Source organism: Branchiostoma belcheri, unplaced genomic scaffold (genome assembly GCF_001625305.1).
Source record: "Branchiostoma belcheri isolate BF01 breed outbred unplaced genomic scaffold, Haploidv18h27 scaffold39, whole genome shotgun sequence".
Lineage (NCBI taxonomy): Eukaryota > Metazoa > Chordata > Leptocardii > Amphioxiformes > Branchiostomatidae > Branchiostoma > Branchiostoma belcheri.
In genome coordinates, this window is record NW_017804009.1 from 2,416,559 (window position 1) to 2,434,409 (window position 17,851).

Genomic DNA, 17,851 nt, shown 5'->3' on the forward strand with positions numbered 1-17,851 from the left:
TGAAGAAATGAAAATGAAGAGTCTATTATGCGCTATACCATACTGTGTGTTCAGTCATTTGTTTAACCTTCATGACAACATGGCGACTTTTTTGGGCAAACCTTTTTTTTATTTGCACGCTCGCATAAGTTTTGGGCTTCCCAGAGGATGTCATCCATATAATCAAATCAACGCGGCCTTAACCATGCTTAAGTAATTCAAGGGCCCTGGGAATATGGTCTTAAACTTTTAATGGATTCTGTGTGTACTACTCTTACTTCCTGCAACACAAGCAATCTCTAGAGCTGATGAAAACTAGCAACGTTTCTGATCGAATACTAACCCGTAGGAGTATCGGACACGTTTCCACACCTCCCAGTATAGAGCTGAGAACTGACTAAGTGTTGTGAATTAATCTTCAATGATTGAATCGACTCCCTCGCGTAGTTTCTACGACCTTTTGCTCTTGAACTTGCGTGATCCAGGCAAGCAGGCATGAACAACCCTACTTTAAGGCCACACTGATTTGATTTTATGGATGACATCCGCGCGCGCATTGATTTACGCCTATTAAAAGAAAACACCTCCGAGGCTCTGGTCTGGGTACCATCCTCCGTAGTCCATGGTAGCTAGCGACAATAGGGAGCCGGTGGTAACTACGGAGGATGGCACCCAGGCTACCGAAGCCCCATAGAACTCAAGAACTCAGTACAGTGCCGACTCATGAATACCACAAAAGGCCAGCATGTGCCGGCTTGTCGTAAAAGTCGCTATGTACTACCGTAAATTCACAATACCGGCTTTGTATTCCTGTGGTTTAGCAGTATTTCTTTGGCATGATTTTTTTTATTCTCCCGAGCGCACTACTTTGGGGGTTTTCACTGGATGTCATCCATAAAATTAAGTCAGTATGGCCTTATGTAGATAGCTTTTTCATGGATGTTCCGAGGGTGAAATCCCAGGTGATATCAGCTTAGGAGGCCCATAGAAAGCCCTTTCCTCTTCGTTGACCTTGTTTGGGTCCTAGCTGATTTGTTATTGGGTGGACTGGCTACTTTTTCCTTGCAGCCAAGGGCTGATTTGTGGGAGGAGCTTACAATCGGTTGAGTTTTTTATTTATTTATTTATTTATTTTACCAGGGCATACCTCAGATCCGTTGATCTGATTTTCAGGTATCCCTGGGCACAAATTAAAAATTACATTCATAAAAAAATACAGAAGTTGAAAACAACAAATAATGTTACAAGCATTTACATGTACAAACAGTATAGGCGCATTTAGTTCATGCATTTGCCAGGTTCAGTCCTACAGTCTGCAGTCCTCTGTTTTTAAATACTGGCATTGCAAGCTGCATCGCATGAGTCTGCAGCGGCCGCCATTCGGCGCTAACTCTGGTGACCTCAACACGACCCCAGGTGCGGCCATAGGACTGTAATGTTAGAACCATTCAAACTAGGAGGGACCACTACTCTTTTCGATATGGTGCAAGATCGGTGACATGGCAAGATTAGAACCCGGGACCAATTGATTCTGAGCCGAATGCTCTAGTGTTGTGCCGCACGACCCCACTAAATATCGTGTGAGCCACCGGTTGATTCTAGACGCTACCACTGACAGTTTTATCACGATAAGTGTATAAACAATGGTCAGAAAAAAACGACGTCCTCTTATATCTTATCCACATGCAAATTGGATGACCTGGCTTGTCTGAATTCACCGGTTGCATAGTTTATTGATATTTAACTTTTAAGAAGCAACCAAAACACACCACGTTTTCAAAACGTTTACTGACGAAAACTAATACCCTGTTACCCTCTCAACACCAACTCATTAAAAACGTGGGACACTTCGTCTTCCACCTATTCCGAAAAAGGATGGCTACATTACACCAAACGACTTGTTACCTGATGTTAACCTAACACCTGACTAGTAGAAACATTGTTTTAAAACTATGTCTAATGATTACGTATTGGAAAAATTAGTCTTCGGGCATAAAATTTGCAAGAACACTTCGTAATTTTACAAATGAAAGCTCAGCATGGTTTGTTAGGAAATGTTGCTATCATACAATCAGAGGTCAAAATACACTGAAGCCCTTGCGTCCAACAAACCAGGATAGATGACTCCAAAGCTTTCTCTACTCAGTGATCTATGGAAACGAGTTGGCCTCGACCCATAAAACAGTCCGATTGAAACAGGAATCGGTCAGAGAAATGACCATTTAGCAAACAAGACCACTCGGTCTTGTCAGATTCTAGTGCCTTTAATACTGTACCAAACTAGTTTCATCCATCTGATTGATACATTCACAAATACCTACCTGCATCAACGACCGATTACACCATACACCAATTCAGTCATGTAATTTCCGCTTGTTGTCTAGATGTCTGACTAAGAGATATTTACAGCTACTTTACTTGAGAGTTCATGGTTCTAACAAGCTCCAAATACCGGGGGTTTTGAGCCAAAATAGTTTCCTCCATCTGATTGATACATTCACAAATACCTCCCTGCATCTACGACCGATTACACCATACACCAATTCAGTCATGTAATTTCCACTTGTTGTCTAGATGTCTGGTTAAGAGATATTTACAGCTACTTTAGTTGAGAGTTCATGGTTCTTACAAGCTCCAAATACCGGGGGTTTTGTGCCAAACTAGTTTCTTTCATCTGATTGATACATTCACAAATACCTCCCTGCATCTACGACCGATTACACCATACACGAATTCAGTCATGTAATTTCCACTTGTTGTCTAGATGTCTGGATAAGAGATATTTACAGCTACTTTACTTGAGAGTTCATGGTTCTAACAAGCTCCAAATACCGGGGGTTTTGTGCCAAACTAGTTTCTTTCATCTGATTGATACATTCACAAATACCTCCCTGCATCTACGACCGATTATACCATACACGAATTCAGTCATGTAATTTCCGCTTGTTGTCTAGGTGTCTGGTTAAGAGATATTTACAGCTACTTTACTTGAGAGTTCATGGTTCTAACAGGCTACACATACCGGGGATTTTGTCTACGTCCATTCGGTGCTGATTTAAGAGAACGTGTTCAGCGTTAACGAACTGGAATACATGGCCAACGTCAGCTGAAAGCACGCACAGAGAATGGAGATAACTGCTGTATGCACGGCTACAGATAATTGAGACATGAGGAAGACCAAATCTTGGCGACAGGGCTCGAAATGAGTTATACGAACCGAGATAGTGTTTGGTTTTTGTTTACTTTTTATATATTTTATATTGTAATTATACGACTGATTGTAACTAGACTGAAGAATTTGCAAAGACCCCTGACCTACCTCCCCTTGACCTCTTGAAAAACGGCTCCGGCCGAAGAGTTGTACTGATACACAATTGTACTGCACATTTTTAAGGTAAAATATAGGTTGAAAAAAAATGCCCATATGCAATATGCATGTGATTTGCACGTAAAATATTCTGGTATTGTGTTTTTGTTGTTGTTTTATGATTGCGTTTAAAATTATGTACAAAATACATGCATTCTGCACGTGTTTTGGTACATGTATATGGTTTAAGTTATGCTTTGGCATTATTAAACTTATATATTATTGGACTTATATATAGATATATGGTTTAATCATACTTTCACATAATTGTAACTCGCCCGTAATTCAATTACAATGTTTTCTGAATATTTACCCTCAACCATCGTATTTTTTTTGCGACGAATCTTGCCGTATGATGTCAAAACTGACCCATAATAATTTGCACGAATTTAGTTTTTTTCTTAATTCTTTTTGTTTATTCTTTAAACCTTACTGTGTAAAATTTCTCTCTATCATAAAAATTGAAGAACTTGGTTGGTGTTAGATTTATGTATCTTGTTTTATATAATCGAAAAGAATGTAAGAAAATTATTTCGAGCCCTGCTTGTTGGCCAAAACAATCTGCGCGAGGCTTCTCCAATTCATCTTGCTAACAGGGTGTATATAAAGGTCGCTAATACGTCAGGGGAAATGGGCGATTAGCTGTCCAGATTAGGCTGAATTGCAACCGAACAGCAAGGTCATGCGTAGCCACGCACAGTAATGCTGTCCCCCGAGGCAGGAAATATATTCCCGCAACTATCTAGGAAATATCAAAGATGAGAAACACTTTGTTATAGAATGTAAATCACACACAAAGAGAGAGCAGTACTTTATTGTCTGATACCATTAATATTCCCCTACTTCATACACCTAAGCAGTACAGACAAATTTATATTTCTGATGAATGTAAACATTCGATTATGAAACATACCTGTTCTTACATCTTATCATTACTAAGAAACGAGAAGCTGAATTTACGTAGTTGTGGTTACCTGACAATGTAGATATGTAACGTTATCTGTATTCTATTTTTTTTTTTTGTTACATGTACTTAACCCAGTGGGTATTTGTGTATACAGTAAATATAAACAAATAATCCATTATTCACCAATGGTATCTGTTGAAATAACCCAACGTTGATGTATACGCCATTGACATGTACATGGTGTGTTATTAAGACAAATGATATAACCTTTCAAAAAGTAATGCATGTGCATAATATGCTGATACGTTGGCATATTCATAGTTCATTAGTACTTCTGATAACAACGAGAGGCAGTTCTCATCATGTAGAAGTGCGTTTTCAAGTTTTTTTTTCATTGAATGGCAGAAATAAGGAAATCTCACACTGAGCGAGCTTTTAAGATCAAGAGAGACGGATAGAAATACCACCAAGGGCACACGCCGTTTGTCATACTACGGTGTAAAATGTGTTATAAAAAGATGTGTTACCTACATGAAAATGGAGGTATTATTTTGGTGTGTGTATGTGTGTCTGTGTGTGTGTTTGTGTGTGTGTGTGTGTGTGTGTGTGCGTCTGTGTGAGCGCGTGTATTTGTGTGAGTGTGTGTGTGTGTGCGTATGTGTGTGAGTGCATGTGTATGTGTGCAATAGCAAGGCTTTCATGCTAATATTGCAATTGTCGACTTGATATAAAACCTTTCATATACCTTGCATAATTTTCACATATAAATTCATATAATTTATTTGAGTTGGAAAACTACAAATTGTAATTTATCATGTTGATTAAAACCATACTTTCATAATCAACGAGGTAAAATCCCCCACAAATTACAAAAGCTCCACCTAATAAACATTTCTTGGAGGTGTAAGATCTCCGAATTCTTGTTTCTTCTTGTATTTGCATTACGTCACAAAATAAACATTACCCGACTATCTTGACATTTACTACCATTGATAGATCCACATTTTCGTGCGTGTCCTTGAGCATTTCTATGGATACCTCACGTCTCTATATAAAACTCCTTCTGTCTCCTGAAGGTTCGCACACAGCATCGTAAAGTGGCACGTACGTAAGAGCTGACCTTTCGCACAACGCCAGTCATTTCCTGTAAGAATCTAATTCTCCTTGCCGAGGCGAGACGCCCAGAGTCGTGCGGTAGAAACGGCGCTTATTTTCGGGCTGTCTGTCAGTTACGCCCCGCGGGTAGGCGAGCGCCTTGGAGAATAATCAATCATCGTGTGGCTTAAACGACCTTCCACAGAATCTGTTCCCGAACACCCGCCGACCGACACAGAAACTCGCCTGCACCGTACATGTGCAGTTTAGTCAACAATCATTGATAACGTAACACATCAGACGTAAATATTGTACCTTTTTATTCGATCAGATGTATATTTACTACAATTTATATCCTAAGGTGTGGAGCGTCTTTTTAACCATTGCCATTTTAACTACCGTCTTTTTAAATTGTCCATGCATTTTATTATGTAAAATACTCTTTGTATGTATTGAATTGTTTTTAAACTGTGTAAATTGGACATAATTCAGTGGACCCTCTGCAATGTTCAATAAAGTGATCTTGAATCTTAAATCTTGACCTGGTTCGTCTGGTGTTCGGGAGCACTCTGACCAGATTAAGGCCACGCATAACTTTCTATATGAATCGAAACGAATTTGGGTTATATTGGAGTCAAATTTGATCCCTCAACACGCCCCGATCACTTCTGACTTCAATACTCCAGGATGGTTGGCTGGTGTTTTGATGACTTACGGTCAAAAACCAGCCAACTATGATCAAGACTCCAGAACGCCTCACGAATGTTTTAAACATTTTGAAACATTGAGCTAGCGCGCAACCAAACCGTAGCCTTATTCGCCGAACGCCAGCCAACTTTGCGCCGACCAACTCCTAACCATGGTTGGGGAGCGTTCGGCAAGCGTTCGGGAGGCCAAATTCGTGAATGTGTGCATGTGACAAGGGCTTTAACGGCTAAAAGTTGTCCCGAATTTGAATCCTACCATGCCATCGATCTTGTGCCCTTGGGAATTAAACAAAAGGCACTTGACAGGAATTTCCTCACTTAACCCCGGTGAAAATGAGTATGTCTTCTGTCCGTCCATGCGTTTGTCTGCGTGCGTTGTGGCATGAAAAATAAGTTGAAAACATGAGTGTGCCGTCACCATGTCTCGAAATAAATGTTGCAATAAAAAAAGTCAATCATTGGGGGAGAGAGTTTTTAATTTGGTCAGTTCGGGGCAACTCAATCGACCTTTCTATCGTATAGCTAGGTCAAGTTAAACAAAAATTGACAGCTAGGTCAAGTTGAACATAAATTGATATCTAAATGGCATCACTTTATGTTCTTTATTGCTATGTTCATGTTACTTTTTACATTTAAAAAACAGTAGTATCTTCGACATAGTTCAAGCATTTATTTACTGTACAGGTAGATTCTCGTCATTAATATATCATCAACTTGTCTTTTTAAACACTCATCTTTCTTTTATCTATTTTGTAATTATGTATTTATTTTTTGTTGTTACTGATTTGTATCAATGTTCTAGCGTAACCTTTTATAACCAATTGTGCTTTTTGCCTGATACTTGAGCTCGTTAAATATATGTGAATGAATAAATAAACAAGCTGCTACGGGGACCAAACTAATGTCACGTGTTCCCAAGCACACAAAAGAGCTATCTACTACCCGAAATTAATGACCCTAGCATGTCCGTATCCCGAGATATCAAAACCGGAATTTCTGCTGCAGTACCAACAAAAGCCGCCAGAGGAACCAAAATTTAGTCTTTTGTAGATCGCATAAAGACCTACCCACCTACTAAGTTTTATGACAATGCACATAAAGCTTCCTGAGTTATGCTGTTAACAACCTGACAAACAGACAGACACACAAACGCCACTAAAAACATAACTTTCTTGGCGAAGGTAACAAATAATTGATAGCTTCAAGAATTACTTCTAAACTGGTTGGGTCACGCAGAGATTAAGAGCTTACCAAGGACTGAGCACACATGTAGTATCTGAAACTATAAAAAAAACGCATACCCTTTGTAACTGCATTATGCAGAACCGTATAGTACCCTGCCCAATATATTCCAATCAAACTTATTGATCGTTGGTGTGCTGAAAAGTGCAGGTGTCGTAAAGTTGCTGTCATGCAAAAACAGGCAGCATGTTGACCCAATTGAAGTTTCATTTCTGAGGGAAAAGGCCTCTGTAGAGGCTGATGAGAAGACCATGGACAAACCTATTGATTACAGTGGTAATTACAAGTAAGGCCATGTTGATGTGATTATATGGATGACGTCCTCTGGGAACCCCAAAGCAGATGCCAGCGTGCGAATAAAAAATGGAAAAACAGTTGCCTTCATGATGAAATCTACGTGGCCATGAAATTTGAACAAATGATTTAACAGAGTATGTTATGGCGAATAATAGACTGTTCATTTTCATGTCTTCACATTGTCTTCTTTTCTTTTCTAATCGAATTTGGCGTTCTACTACATAAGTAGTAGAATTTTCCCGTATTTTTTTTTTTTAATTTACGGCATGTATACGTATTTGCTCGTTTTGCAACTGCTTTGTGCGATTTAAAGTATGGTAGAAAAACTTTTTGTGGGGATTCGACAAAATATTAATGCGAGCGCGGATGTCATCCATATAATCAAATAAAAATGGTATAAGAAGCTGGCCTAGATGTACCTTCTTTGAAAAGACGTGACGAGCACGTACCTTAAGGATTTCTCTAGAAGACCACCTTCCTACATCTAATCAAAGTTTCAGGTTTCAATCAGGTCCCAACCCTCCGATGATTTGATCTGTTTTTTTCTCGCGTGCAATAATCATCAAATCGTTATTCATTCATTTTTATCTATTTACCAAGGGTTTACATGTCGCGATGTTGGCTATTTTCAATGCTCCCTGCACATTCACAACAAACCATACTTCTCATAATAATTAATATAATAAAAAGGTATAAACTAAATTAAGCCCAATCATTGCGTCATAATACGAATATGTTCAAAATACCCAAATACGAGGGGTGATCCAAAAGTTCTCGGCCTCACCTAGAAAATAAAGGTCAAACTCCAGTTCTTTGGTATAACTGTATACTATGACGTCTTACATCACTGCCCACAAAAATGCAAATTTTTACATTCATTGATTAGCACGTGACGCCTTGTGAAAATGGGGTAGGTGAGGGCAAATCACAAAATGGCCGCACCAGAAGCGTGTGCTGTGGTCAAGTGTATCGATAAAAAGCTATGTCTCCTAGGGAAATCCATAAAGACATGATCAAGTCACTTGGTGATGACTCCCCTTCTTATTTAACCACAAAGAATTGGGTTGCTAGCTCTAAGCACGTCAAGTAGAGCACAAAAGATGAACATATGTCAGGATGCCACAAATCAGCACCATGGACAATCCAGTTGAGGCCATCCATCACATGGTAGTAAATGACAGATGTGAAACTGTCCAACATGTAGCAGGTTCTTTGGCCTGACTTGTAGTACAGTTCATAATGTTTTGTCGTACATCCTGGGGATGAGCAACCTGTCTGCATGATGGGTGCCTAGAATGTTTTCTGAACATCACAAGTTAATCAGGCTGGGCATTTCAAGGAACGAATTCAGTCCATCAAGGCAACTTACTCAAACGATTTGTCACCCAAGATGAGACATGGGTTCACCACTTTCACTCCGAATCAAAACAGCAGAGCAAATAGTTGATAAAGATTGGTTCCCAGCATCCCAAGCGAGTTTTACCCGTTGAAAAGGTTTTTGCCTCTGTTTTCTGGGACAGTGAGGGGGTAATCATTATTGACTCCCTGCAAAAGGGTCAAACCATCAATGGAGTGTACTGTGCACCAGAATTGCGGCAGTTGAGGGCAACAATACAGAAAAAGGGAGAAAAGCTCCGAGTTGACGTGCTGACAATGCACCTGTCCACACAGCACAGTGGTCAGTGGCAGCAGCAAACGAATGTGGCTTTGAAGTCTTACCCCAATCTTCCTATTCACCTGACCTAGCACCGTGGGTCTTCTACCTGTTTTCTAAACTGAAGTTCCAGTTACGTGGTCAACGTTTTCATGGTGATGATGGCGTCATTGATGTGGTTTAGGCATTTTTAAGGGCTTCAGACGAAATATTCTTCCACAAGGGAAAGGAAAGCTGGAACATCGCTGGACCAAGTGCAGTGAAGTTAGACGAGACTATGTTAAAAAATAGTGTAAGAAAAATTTTTCAACCATCACGTTTTTTGGGAGAGGCCGAGAACTTTTGGATCACCCCTCGTATATGTGCAAAATGCTTTCCTGGATAACAGTTTTTCAAGAACGTTTATATCGTAACTACAGATCATCAGTCACTGTCCCACACATATAATTATCTAATCATTACTTCTCAGCTACCCATATATGTGCACTATGCCCATATATATGTGCAAAATACTTTTATGGATGCCATTTCGTTTCTACAAGTATGTTGAAGTCTTCATTTTAAGTCAGATCACCAGTCACTGTAGCGCACAAATATAATTATCCACTCTTTACTTCTCAGCTACCCATATATGTGTGCAAAATGTTTCCATGGGTGACATTTCATTTCTGCAAGAACATTTTTGAAGTCGTAACTACAGATAATCAGTCACTACAGCACACACATATAATTATCCACTCATTACTTCCCAGCTACCAATATATGTGCAAAATGCTTTCATAGATGCCATTTCATTTCTGGAAGAATGTTGAAGTCTTCAATTCAATTTTAAGTCAGATCACCATGGCCAGTCACTGTAGCGCACAAATATACTAGTAATTATCCACTCTTTACTTCTTAGATACCCATATGTGTGCAAAATGTTTTCATGGATGACATTTTATTTCTGCAAGAATGCTGAAGTATTCAATTTTAATTCAGATCACCGGTTACTGTAGTGCACAAATATAATTACCGACTCTTTACTTCTCAGCTATCCCTATATGTGCAAAATGTTTTCATGGATGACATTTCATTTCTGCAAGAACATTTTTGAAGTCGTTACTACAGATCATCAGTCACTGTAGCGCACAAATATAATTATCCACTCTTTACTTCTCAGCTACCCATATATGTGCAAAATACTTTCATGGATGCCATTCAATTTCTGCAAGAATGATAAAGTCTTTAATTTTATATCAGATCACCAGTCACTGCAGCGCACAAATATAATTATCTACTCTTTACTCTTTACTACCCATAAATGTGTGCAAAATGTTTTCATGGATGACATTTCATTTCTGCAAGAACATTTAAGTCATTACTACAGATAATCAGTCACTACAACCCACACATATAATTATCAACTCATTACTTCATAGCTACTCATATATGTGCAAAATGCCCATATATATATATATATATGCAAAATGCTTTCATTGATGCCATTTTATTTCTGCAAGAATGTTAAAGTCTTCAATTTTAAGTCAGATCAACAGTCACTGTAGCGCACAAATATAATTATCCACTCATTACTTTTTAGCTACCCATATATGTTCTCAAAATACCCATATATGTGCAAAATGCTTTCATGGATGCCATTTTATTTCTGAAAGAATGTTGAAGTCTTTAATTTTAAGTCAGATCATCAGTCACTGTAGCGCACAAATATAATCATCTACTCTTTACCTCTCAGCTACCAATATATGTGCAAAATGTTTTCATGGATGACATTTCATTTCTGCAAGAATGTTTAAGCCGTAACTACAGATTATCAGTTTCTACAGAGCACACATATGATTATCCACTCATTACTTGTCAGCTACTCATATATGTTCAAAATACCCATATATGTGCAAAATGCTTTCATGGATGCCATTTTATTTCTGAAAGAATGTTGAAGTCTTTAATTTTAAGTCAGATCATTACCATAGCCCACAAATATAATTGATATGATTATCCACTTTTTACCTTTCAGCTACCCATATATGTGCAAATGTTTTCATGGATGACATTTCATTTCTGCACATTTAAGTCGTAACTACAGATCATCAGTCACTACAGCCCACACATACAATTATCCACACTTCCCTTCTCAGCTACCCATACATGTGCGAAATGCCCGTATATGTGCAAAATTCTTTCATGGATGTCATTTCATTTCTGCAAGAATGTTAAAGTCTTCAATTTTAAGTCAGATCATTACCGTAGCGCACAAATATAATTGATATGATTATCCACTTTTCACCTCTCAGCTACCCATATATGTGCAAATGTTTTCATGGATGACATTTCATTTCTGTACATTTAAGTCGTAACTACAGATCATCAGTCACTACAGCCCACACATACAATTATCCACTCATTTATGTGCAAAATACCCATAAATGTTAAAAATGTGCAAAAAGCTTTCAGGGATGAAATTTTATTTCTGCAAGAATGTTTGAGTCGGAACTTCAGATCATCTGCGTCCCACACATATGATTATCCACTCATTACCTCAGCTAACCATATATGTGCAAATTACCCATGGCCACATATGTGCAAAATGTTTTCATGGATGACATTTCATTTCTGCAAGAACATTTAAGTCGTAACTACAGATCCTCAGTCACCACAGCCCACACACACTCATTTCTTCTCAACTGCTACACAACTGATTGATCGATGCGGCACCTTAATCATACTATTGATCTCCAAGTTACGCACAGTAAATCTAAGATACGAGATAAGAAATGGTTTAGTTAATAGAAGACGTCATTAATTGATCCCTAAAACCCAAAGTACGTCAACGAACCGGCTTAACATGTACACCTGCATGTACCGGCATATCAGTTACACACTCATGTTTATAATTAGCACCAAGTCCCGTATGTTTAGGCATCAGAAGAGAAAAAAATTAATTGGAAAATGACAGTGTAATCATTATTAAGATTGGTGGATTAATGCATTGGTACGAAATACCGGAATCCAATTAAATTCTGTAGGAAGTTTTGTGCCGCCAAGTCCCATGTGATTAAAGTTATTCCCTCTTAATGGAGCAAGTCAAATTCAGAGCGTCGCAAACCTGAGAGCCAAAAATGTTTCCATAAAATAAGCTCCTTCTCGCGTAAGGCCACGTTGATTTGATTATATGGATGACATCCTCAATGAACTCCAAAACTGATGCGAGCGTACGAGTAAAAAAAAAGTTTGGCAAAAAGTTGCCTTCATTAGGCCACACCGACTTAATTTTATGGATGACATCAGCGCGCGCATTGATTTTCGCCTGTCCTCAAAACAAAACAAAAAGATCACGTCCACCGAGCTAGGCTCTGGCCTGGCTCTAGGCCTGGTTAGTCTATAGCTGTTAGCGACAATACGGAGCCGGGCACACAGGCTACCGAAGCTCCACGACTTAAGAACTCAGTAGCGCTGATTCATAAATTCCGCAAAAAGCCAGGCTGGCGTACTGACGCAAATTCACAATACCAGCTATACCAGCTGTGTATTCCTGTGGTTTAGTAGCATTTTATTTTTGGCCGGAATTATTTTAATACGCCCGCGCGCAATAGTTTGCGGGTCTTCAGAGTATGTCATCCATAAAATTAAGGCGGTGTGGCCTCATGAAATACAAGTGGTCAAGAAGGTTTAACAAATGACTAAACCCACAGAATATATAGTCTAGTATATATCTTAAATATTCGTCTATATTCTAAATATCATATTTCTATTGAATGTTTTTAAAATAAAGTAACAAATTGAAAACCATAACTTATTTACAATGATATATAAGATATTATTTTTATTACTTAACGAGTTGCCGCTCATTGAACAACAAAAACAAAATCTGAGTTGCCGAGTCAGTGCATAATATAAGTTGTCTGCCTTCGCCGTTAGTTGCATATACGTAAATAATGGCTACAACATATACATGTATTTTCACCCTTCTTTTCACTTACGGAAATGGATTCAATTCCATCCAATACCTTGTACCACTGAGATGGGATGGCCCGTGGTGGACATTGAGATAATCCTTCCCTTTTGCCGCCTCTATACTGGCAAGGTACTTACACTATTTTTTCTTATGGCTATACCATCAACACGGGCGGTACTTAGTAGCCTGCCCCCTGGTGCCTACAGTTTCGGCCTGCTAGATATGGCTTACAACAAATGTTGCGTTTCCTTTCTCAGTCCATAAAAACTTAAGGGTGGGTATCCTTTTTTCTTTATCTATTTTTTTTACATTGGGGATCTCTAGTGATCCGACTTATACAATACAGTTTAACAAAGTAAAACATGCTTGAGGAAAATTTTATTTTCAATTTCAATGTTTAAAAAACGATTGTACAATGTTTCATCAATCAGGTTTTTGTTTATTGTTGTTGTTTAATGTTTATTTTACCAGGGACAACATATCACGCCAGAGGGCGGTTTTCAATGCTCCGTGAAGTGCAAGCCCCAAACACAAAATAATAATAATACAACACAAAGTAATAACTGTATGAACAAACTTATGTACAGTCAAAATTGAGCTAATTAAAATAAGGTAACTTAATGGTAAGCAGGAACTTAAGCATGTCAGATCATGGAACTAGAAAAAAGTTGATCATCTCAAAAAAGTCATGTCCCTTGCAGGGAGCCACCCAAAAAAGTTAGGGTCGGCAGGTTTTTCTAAGTACGGTTGGGAAACGGGAAACAGGAAACACAACTTTTTTTTTTCCTTCTAGGCCTAATACCGTTTCGGTGACGTGCATGAGTTCCCTCGTATGTTTACGATAGTGTTTTGTGGCTACCGGGGGAATGGTCATTAAACGTTGTCTCCTGAGTGATCATCCCGTATAGAAATTGATCTCTAGTTCTCGTTTATGGACGTCTGTGCGATTGCAAACACCCTTGGGGAGTTCCAAGCTGAGGAGGCAGAATGTCAAAGACTATTAAATGGAGAGAAGTACTGAACCCTTGCTAGGGGGTGAAAAAGATGTAATTTTTAAACCCATGGACCCAATAATTACTTATGGGTGTACTATGGTAACTATTCTCTCCCTTGGCAATGCTTTGCAATAGACAACACGAATTGAGCTCCTTGTTAATGTTCAAATTTTCATGGCAAGAATCTTAGGTCTAGGGACCAGATAACGCAGTTGAAAGTTTATTGCAAATTCAATATACACTGCCAGATATCGCAAGAGCACATACGTACACTGCCCTACCTGATAGACCTACTCAACAACAAAGGGTTAGCTTCATAAATTAGCAGTAGAGCACACTACATGTAAGGTTCGAAATTTTGTTTATGTATATATATATTCTTTATTGTCTTAAATTGTACTTTACTCCAGCCGTCGAAGGCTGCCACTGTACGATCTGTAATGATAATGGTGTAAATAAATTATTTAACGTCCATTTAATTTCATTCATTACCTTCGCCAAGAAGGTTATGTTTTCAGTAGCGTTTGTCCGTCTGTCTGTCTGTCTGTCTGTGAACAGCATAACTCAAGAAGCTTAATATGCATTGTCATGAAACTTGGTAGGTGGGTAGGTCTTGATGAGAGCTAGAAATGATTAGATTTTGAGCCCCCTGGCGGCTTTCCTAGGTACTGCAGCAGAACTTCCGGTTTTGATATCTCGCGATCTGGACATACTAAGGTCACCAATGTTTGGTGGTAGATAGCTCTTGGGGTAGGGAAGAAGTGACATGAGTTTGGACCCCCTAGCGGCTTGTTGTGGAACTGCAGGAGCATTTGTTGAAAAATGTTTGAAGAAGGATAACTCAAGAACCAGTTGGCGGATTGTCATGATTTTTGATTTGTAGGTAGCTGAAGTGATGCTTGACATAATCAATGACAATTATGCAAATCAGGAGCTAATTTGCATAATTAATGAGGAAATTCTATAAATCTGTTTTGCTCGATAATAGGACTATGAAACACTTGTGACATGTAATTGAGAACGAAAAAAAACATCCGAGGATATATATTATGTAAATGAAGACCTAATTTGCATAATTAGGGAATTTTCATAATTTCATAGTTGTAACTGCTAGGGAATTTCATACTTGCCACATTTGGAAGTTAAGTGAAGGCAAACATCAATAAATATAATTTATTCAAACCATTACCTCATTTGCATAATTTATGAGCAAGTCCTATAATAGCCTATAATAGCCTTATCTTCCTTATAGGAAGATAAGGCTGTCATTGGGTGGAGAATATGATCAACTGATACAATCCATGCAAATGAGGCTCTTACTTGCAAAATCAATTATTGAAATTGTATAATTCGTCACCCGCAAGGGTTAACATAATTTGGCGAAGGTATGAGATCGTGGAACTCTTGTTTGATAGTGTGACTGATGCAACATAGAATCTGCTCAATCGAGAACACCAACAATATATCACTGATGCCCCTGACACATTTAGCCGAAAATTCCTCCCGAACATTAGCCGAACGTCTCACAACCTCGGTTAGGAGGAGGTCGGAGACAAAATCGGCTTGTGTTCGGCGAGGTTGACTGCTATTCGGCTGCGCCAGCCAAACATTCGGAGGTTAATTCGGAATGTTGAGCCATGGTTGGCTGGTGTTCGACTCGACGTCAGCAGAACACCAGACAAACAGACTTTCGAAAGTAAGTCAGCAGTTTTTGGGGGTGCATTCGGGAGGTCAAATTTGTCTAAAATTTAACTCAAGTTCGTTTACTTACATAATATAATGGTAGACGTGGCCTAAATCTGGTCAGAATTCTCCCTAAAGTGGTCGGCTAGAGTTCCAATCCCGGCTGTTGTCAATCACCCGACATGCACGCTACTGCAAAGGGTTGCAGTCCCTAGGACGGGACGTTGAGCCGTGGTCCACTGTTCATTGTGCTTGTCGAAAAAAGAAGGGGGATTTTTCCTGGTAAAAACGAAGCTGTAAATATTGTACATATTGTCTGTCTTCTCTGTCATAAGAATACTCTGTCAGTAGAAGATTAGCTCTTCAGTGAGCTAAAACTGTAGTATGTAGTATATGGGGATTCATTCCTCAAGCTAGCCGACATCTCGCACACGCAGTCGTCCCTCAGTAAGGCATCTGGAGCCGCATGGTTCCCGTTTAGAGCTGACAGGCTAAATAAAAGTTCTATGCGGCTCCAGGTGTCTTGCTGAGGGACGACTGCGTGTGCGAGATGTCGGTTAGCTTGAGGAATGAATCCCCCTCTACTATATCCTACAGTGAGCTAAAACTGGATCGAGATCACTTTCCTTTCCTAACGTTGCTTTTTTTCTGTATTCTCTACCAGGTTTTGATGAGTACTTCACCGCCCTGAATCCTAAGAACAACAACAGGAACGCGTGGTTCACAGAATTCTGGGAGGAAACCTTCTACTGTAAATACAACATGATGGACGCCCGGGATGGCGTGCGGCAGTGCAGTGGTGAGCGTTCATTTTATTCCAAGGATAGAAAACCTTTACTATCATGTAAGTTCACCTGAGTGGGTAAAATACATTTTTAATGACGATTTACCGCATTTATGGAGGGATTGACATAACAGGTGACTATCACCTCTTCAAAGATGTCAACCATGAGACCAGACTGTAAGGTTTGAACCACTCACACCGGGAAGGTCCCCTACTCTTTTCGATAAGTGCGGTGGGTTCTTTACCGTGCGTGGGGTGTGGGCGTGGCTATTTCCAGACACGGGACCCCCATTTAACGTCCTATCCGAGGGACGTCCCTAGCCGAAGTTAGGTACTTATTTACACCTGAGTGAAGTGAGGAAAGTCGTGTAAAGTGCCTTTCCCAAGGGCACAAGATCGGTGGCATCGGGCAGGATTCGAACCCTTGCCCTCTCGAGTCTGGGCCGAAGGCGCTACCGCTATGCCACACGACCCCACTGTGATACACGAAGAAAATTAAACTGTTTTCCAACTCCAAAACGAAAATAACTCACCAGAAATTTTCTACTGAATCGCTCAGTCTTCATCAGCTTTATGACCCAAGTGCTGTGGACACGTGACTTTTAACCACGTGTGACGTCAGCACTAGGTTAAAGTTCGTCGGAAGTCGTTACCGCCCCCCGTCACGGTTGAGCGAAGGTTGGTATGCCCTGATGTAGATTGCTTCTTTCACCCCCCTCGTAAAAGGGTCATTAAGCTGATGAAGACTGAGCGATTCAGTCGAAAATTTCTGGTGAGTTAATTTCATTTTTGAGTTGGCGAACAGTTTAATTTTCTTCAGAGATAACCTTTATTGTACATTCATGCCCTATCGGGCTAAGTACATGTACAGATGAACAGATGAAAAGGTATTTATACATGGTTGTAGTACAAGCAGGACTACTGATGCTAATCTAACATAGAGAAGTAACATTTGCATAGCAAAAATGCATAATGTTTACCTTTATATAGCAGGCATGGTCTGCTCTGTTAATTTTTACTCAAACATATTTACATACATGTACTACGTGTATATGGTGACAGGAGTAGAGCAGACCATGAAATTGCAACATTATGTAACCCAGTCACCATGGTGACAGACGACGTCAACAAATCATGTCATTGGCCAGGTCAGAGGTTAGTGTTTGTAACAGAAGAGGAAGAAACT

At 39.4% G+C, this 17,851-nt stretch overlaps 1 protein-coding gene across 1 annotated transcript in view; it reads left to right on the forward strand.

Moving 5' to 3' along the window:
• LOC109476721 (metabotropic glutamate receptor 6-like) overlaps positions 1-17,851 on the forward strand; it is a 78,508-nt gene that overhangs the window by 37,340 nt on the left and 23,317 nt on the right. Inside the window, exon 4 of the mRNA XM_019777725.1 lies at positions 16,546-16,680. Within this exon, the coding sequence (XP_019633284.1) occupies positions 16,546-16,680 (135 nt within the window). The remainder of the gene's footprint in view (positions 1-16,545; positions 16,681-17,851) is intronic.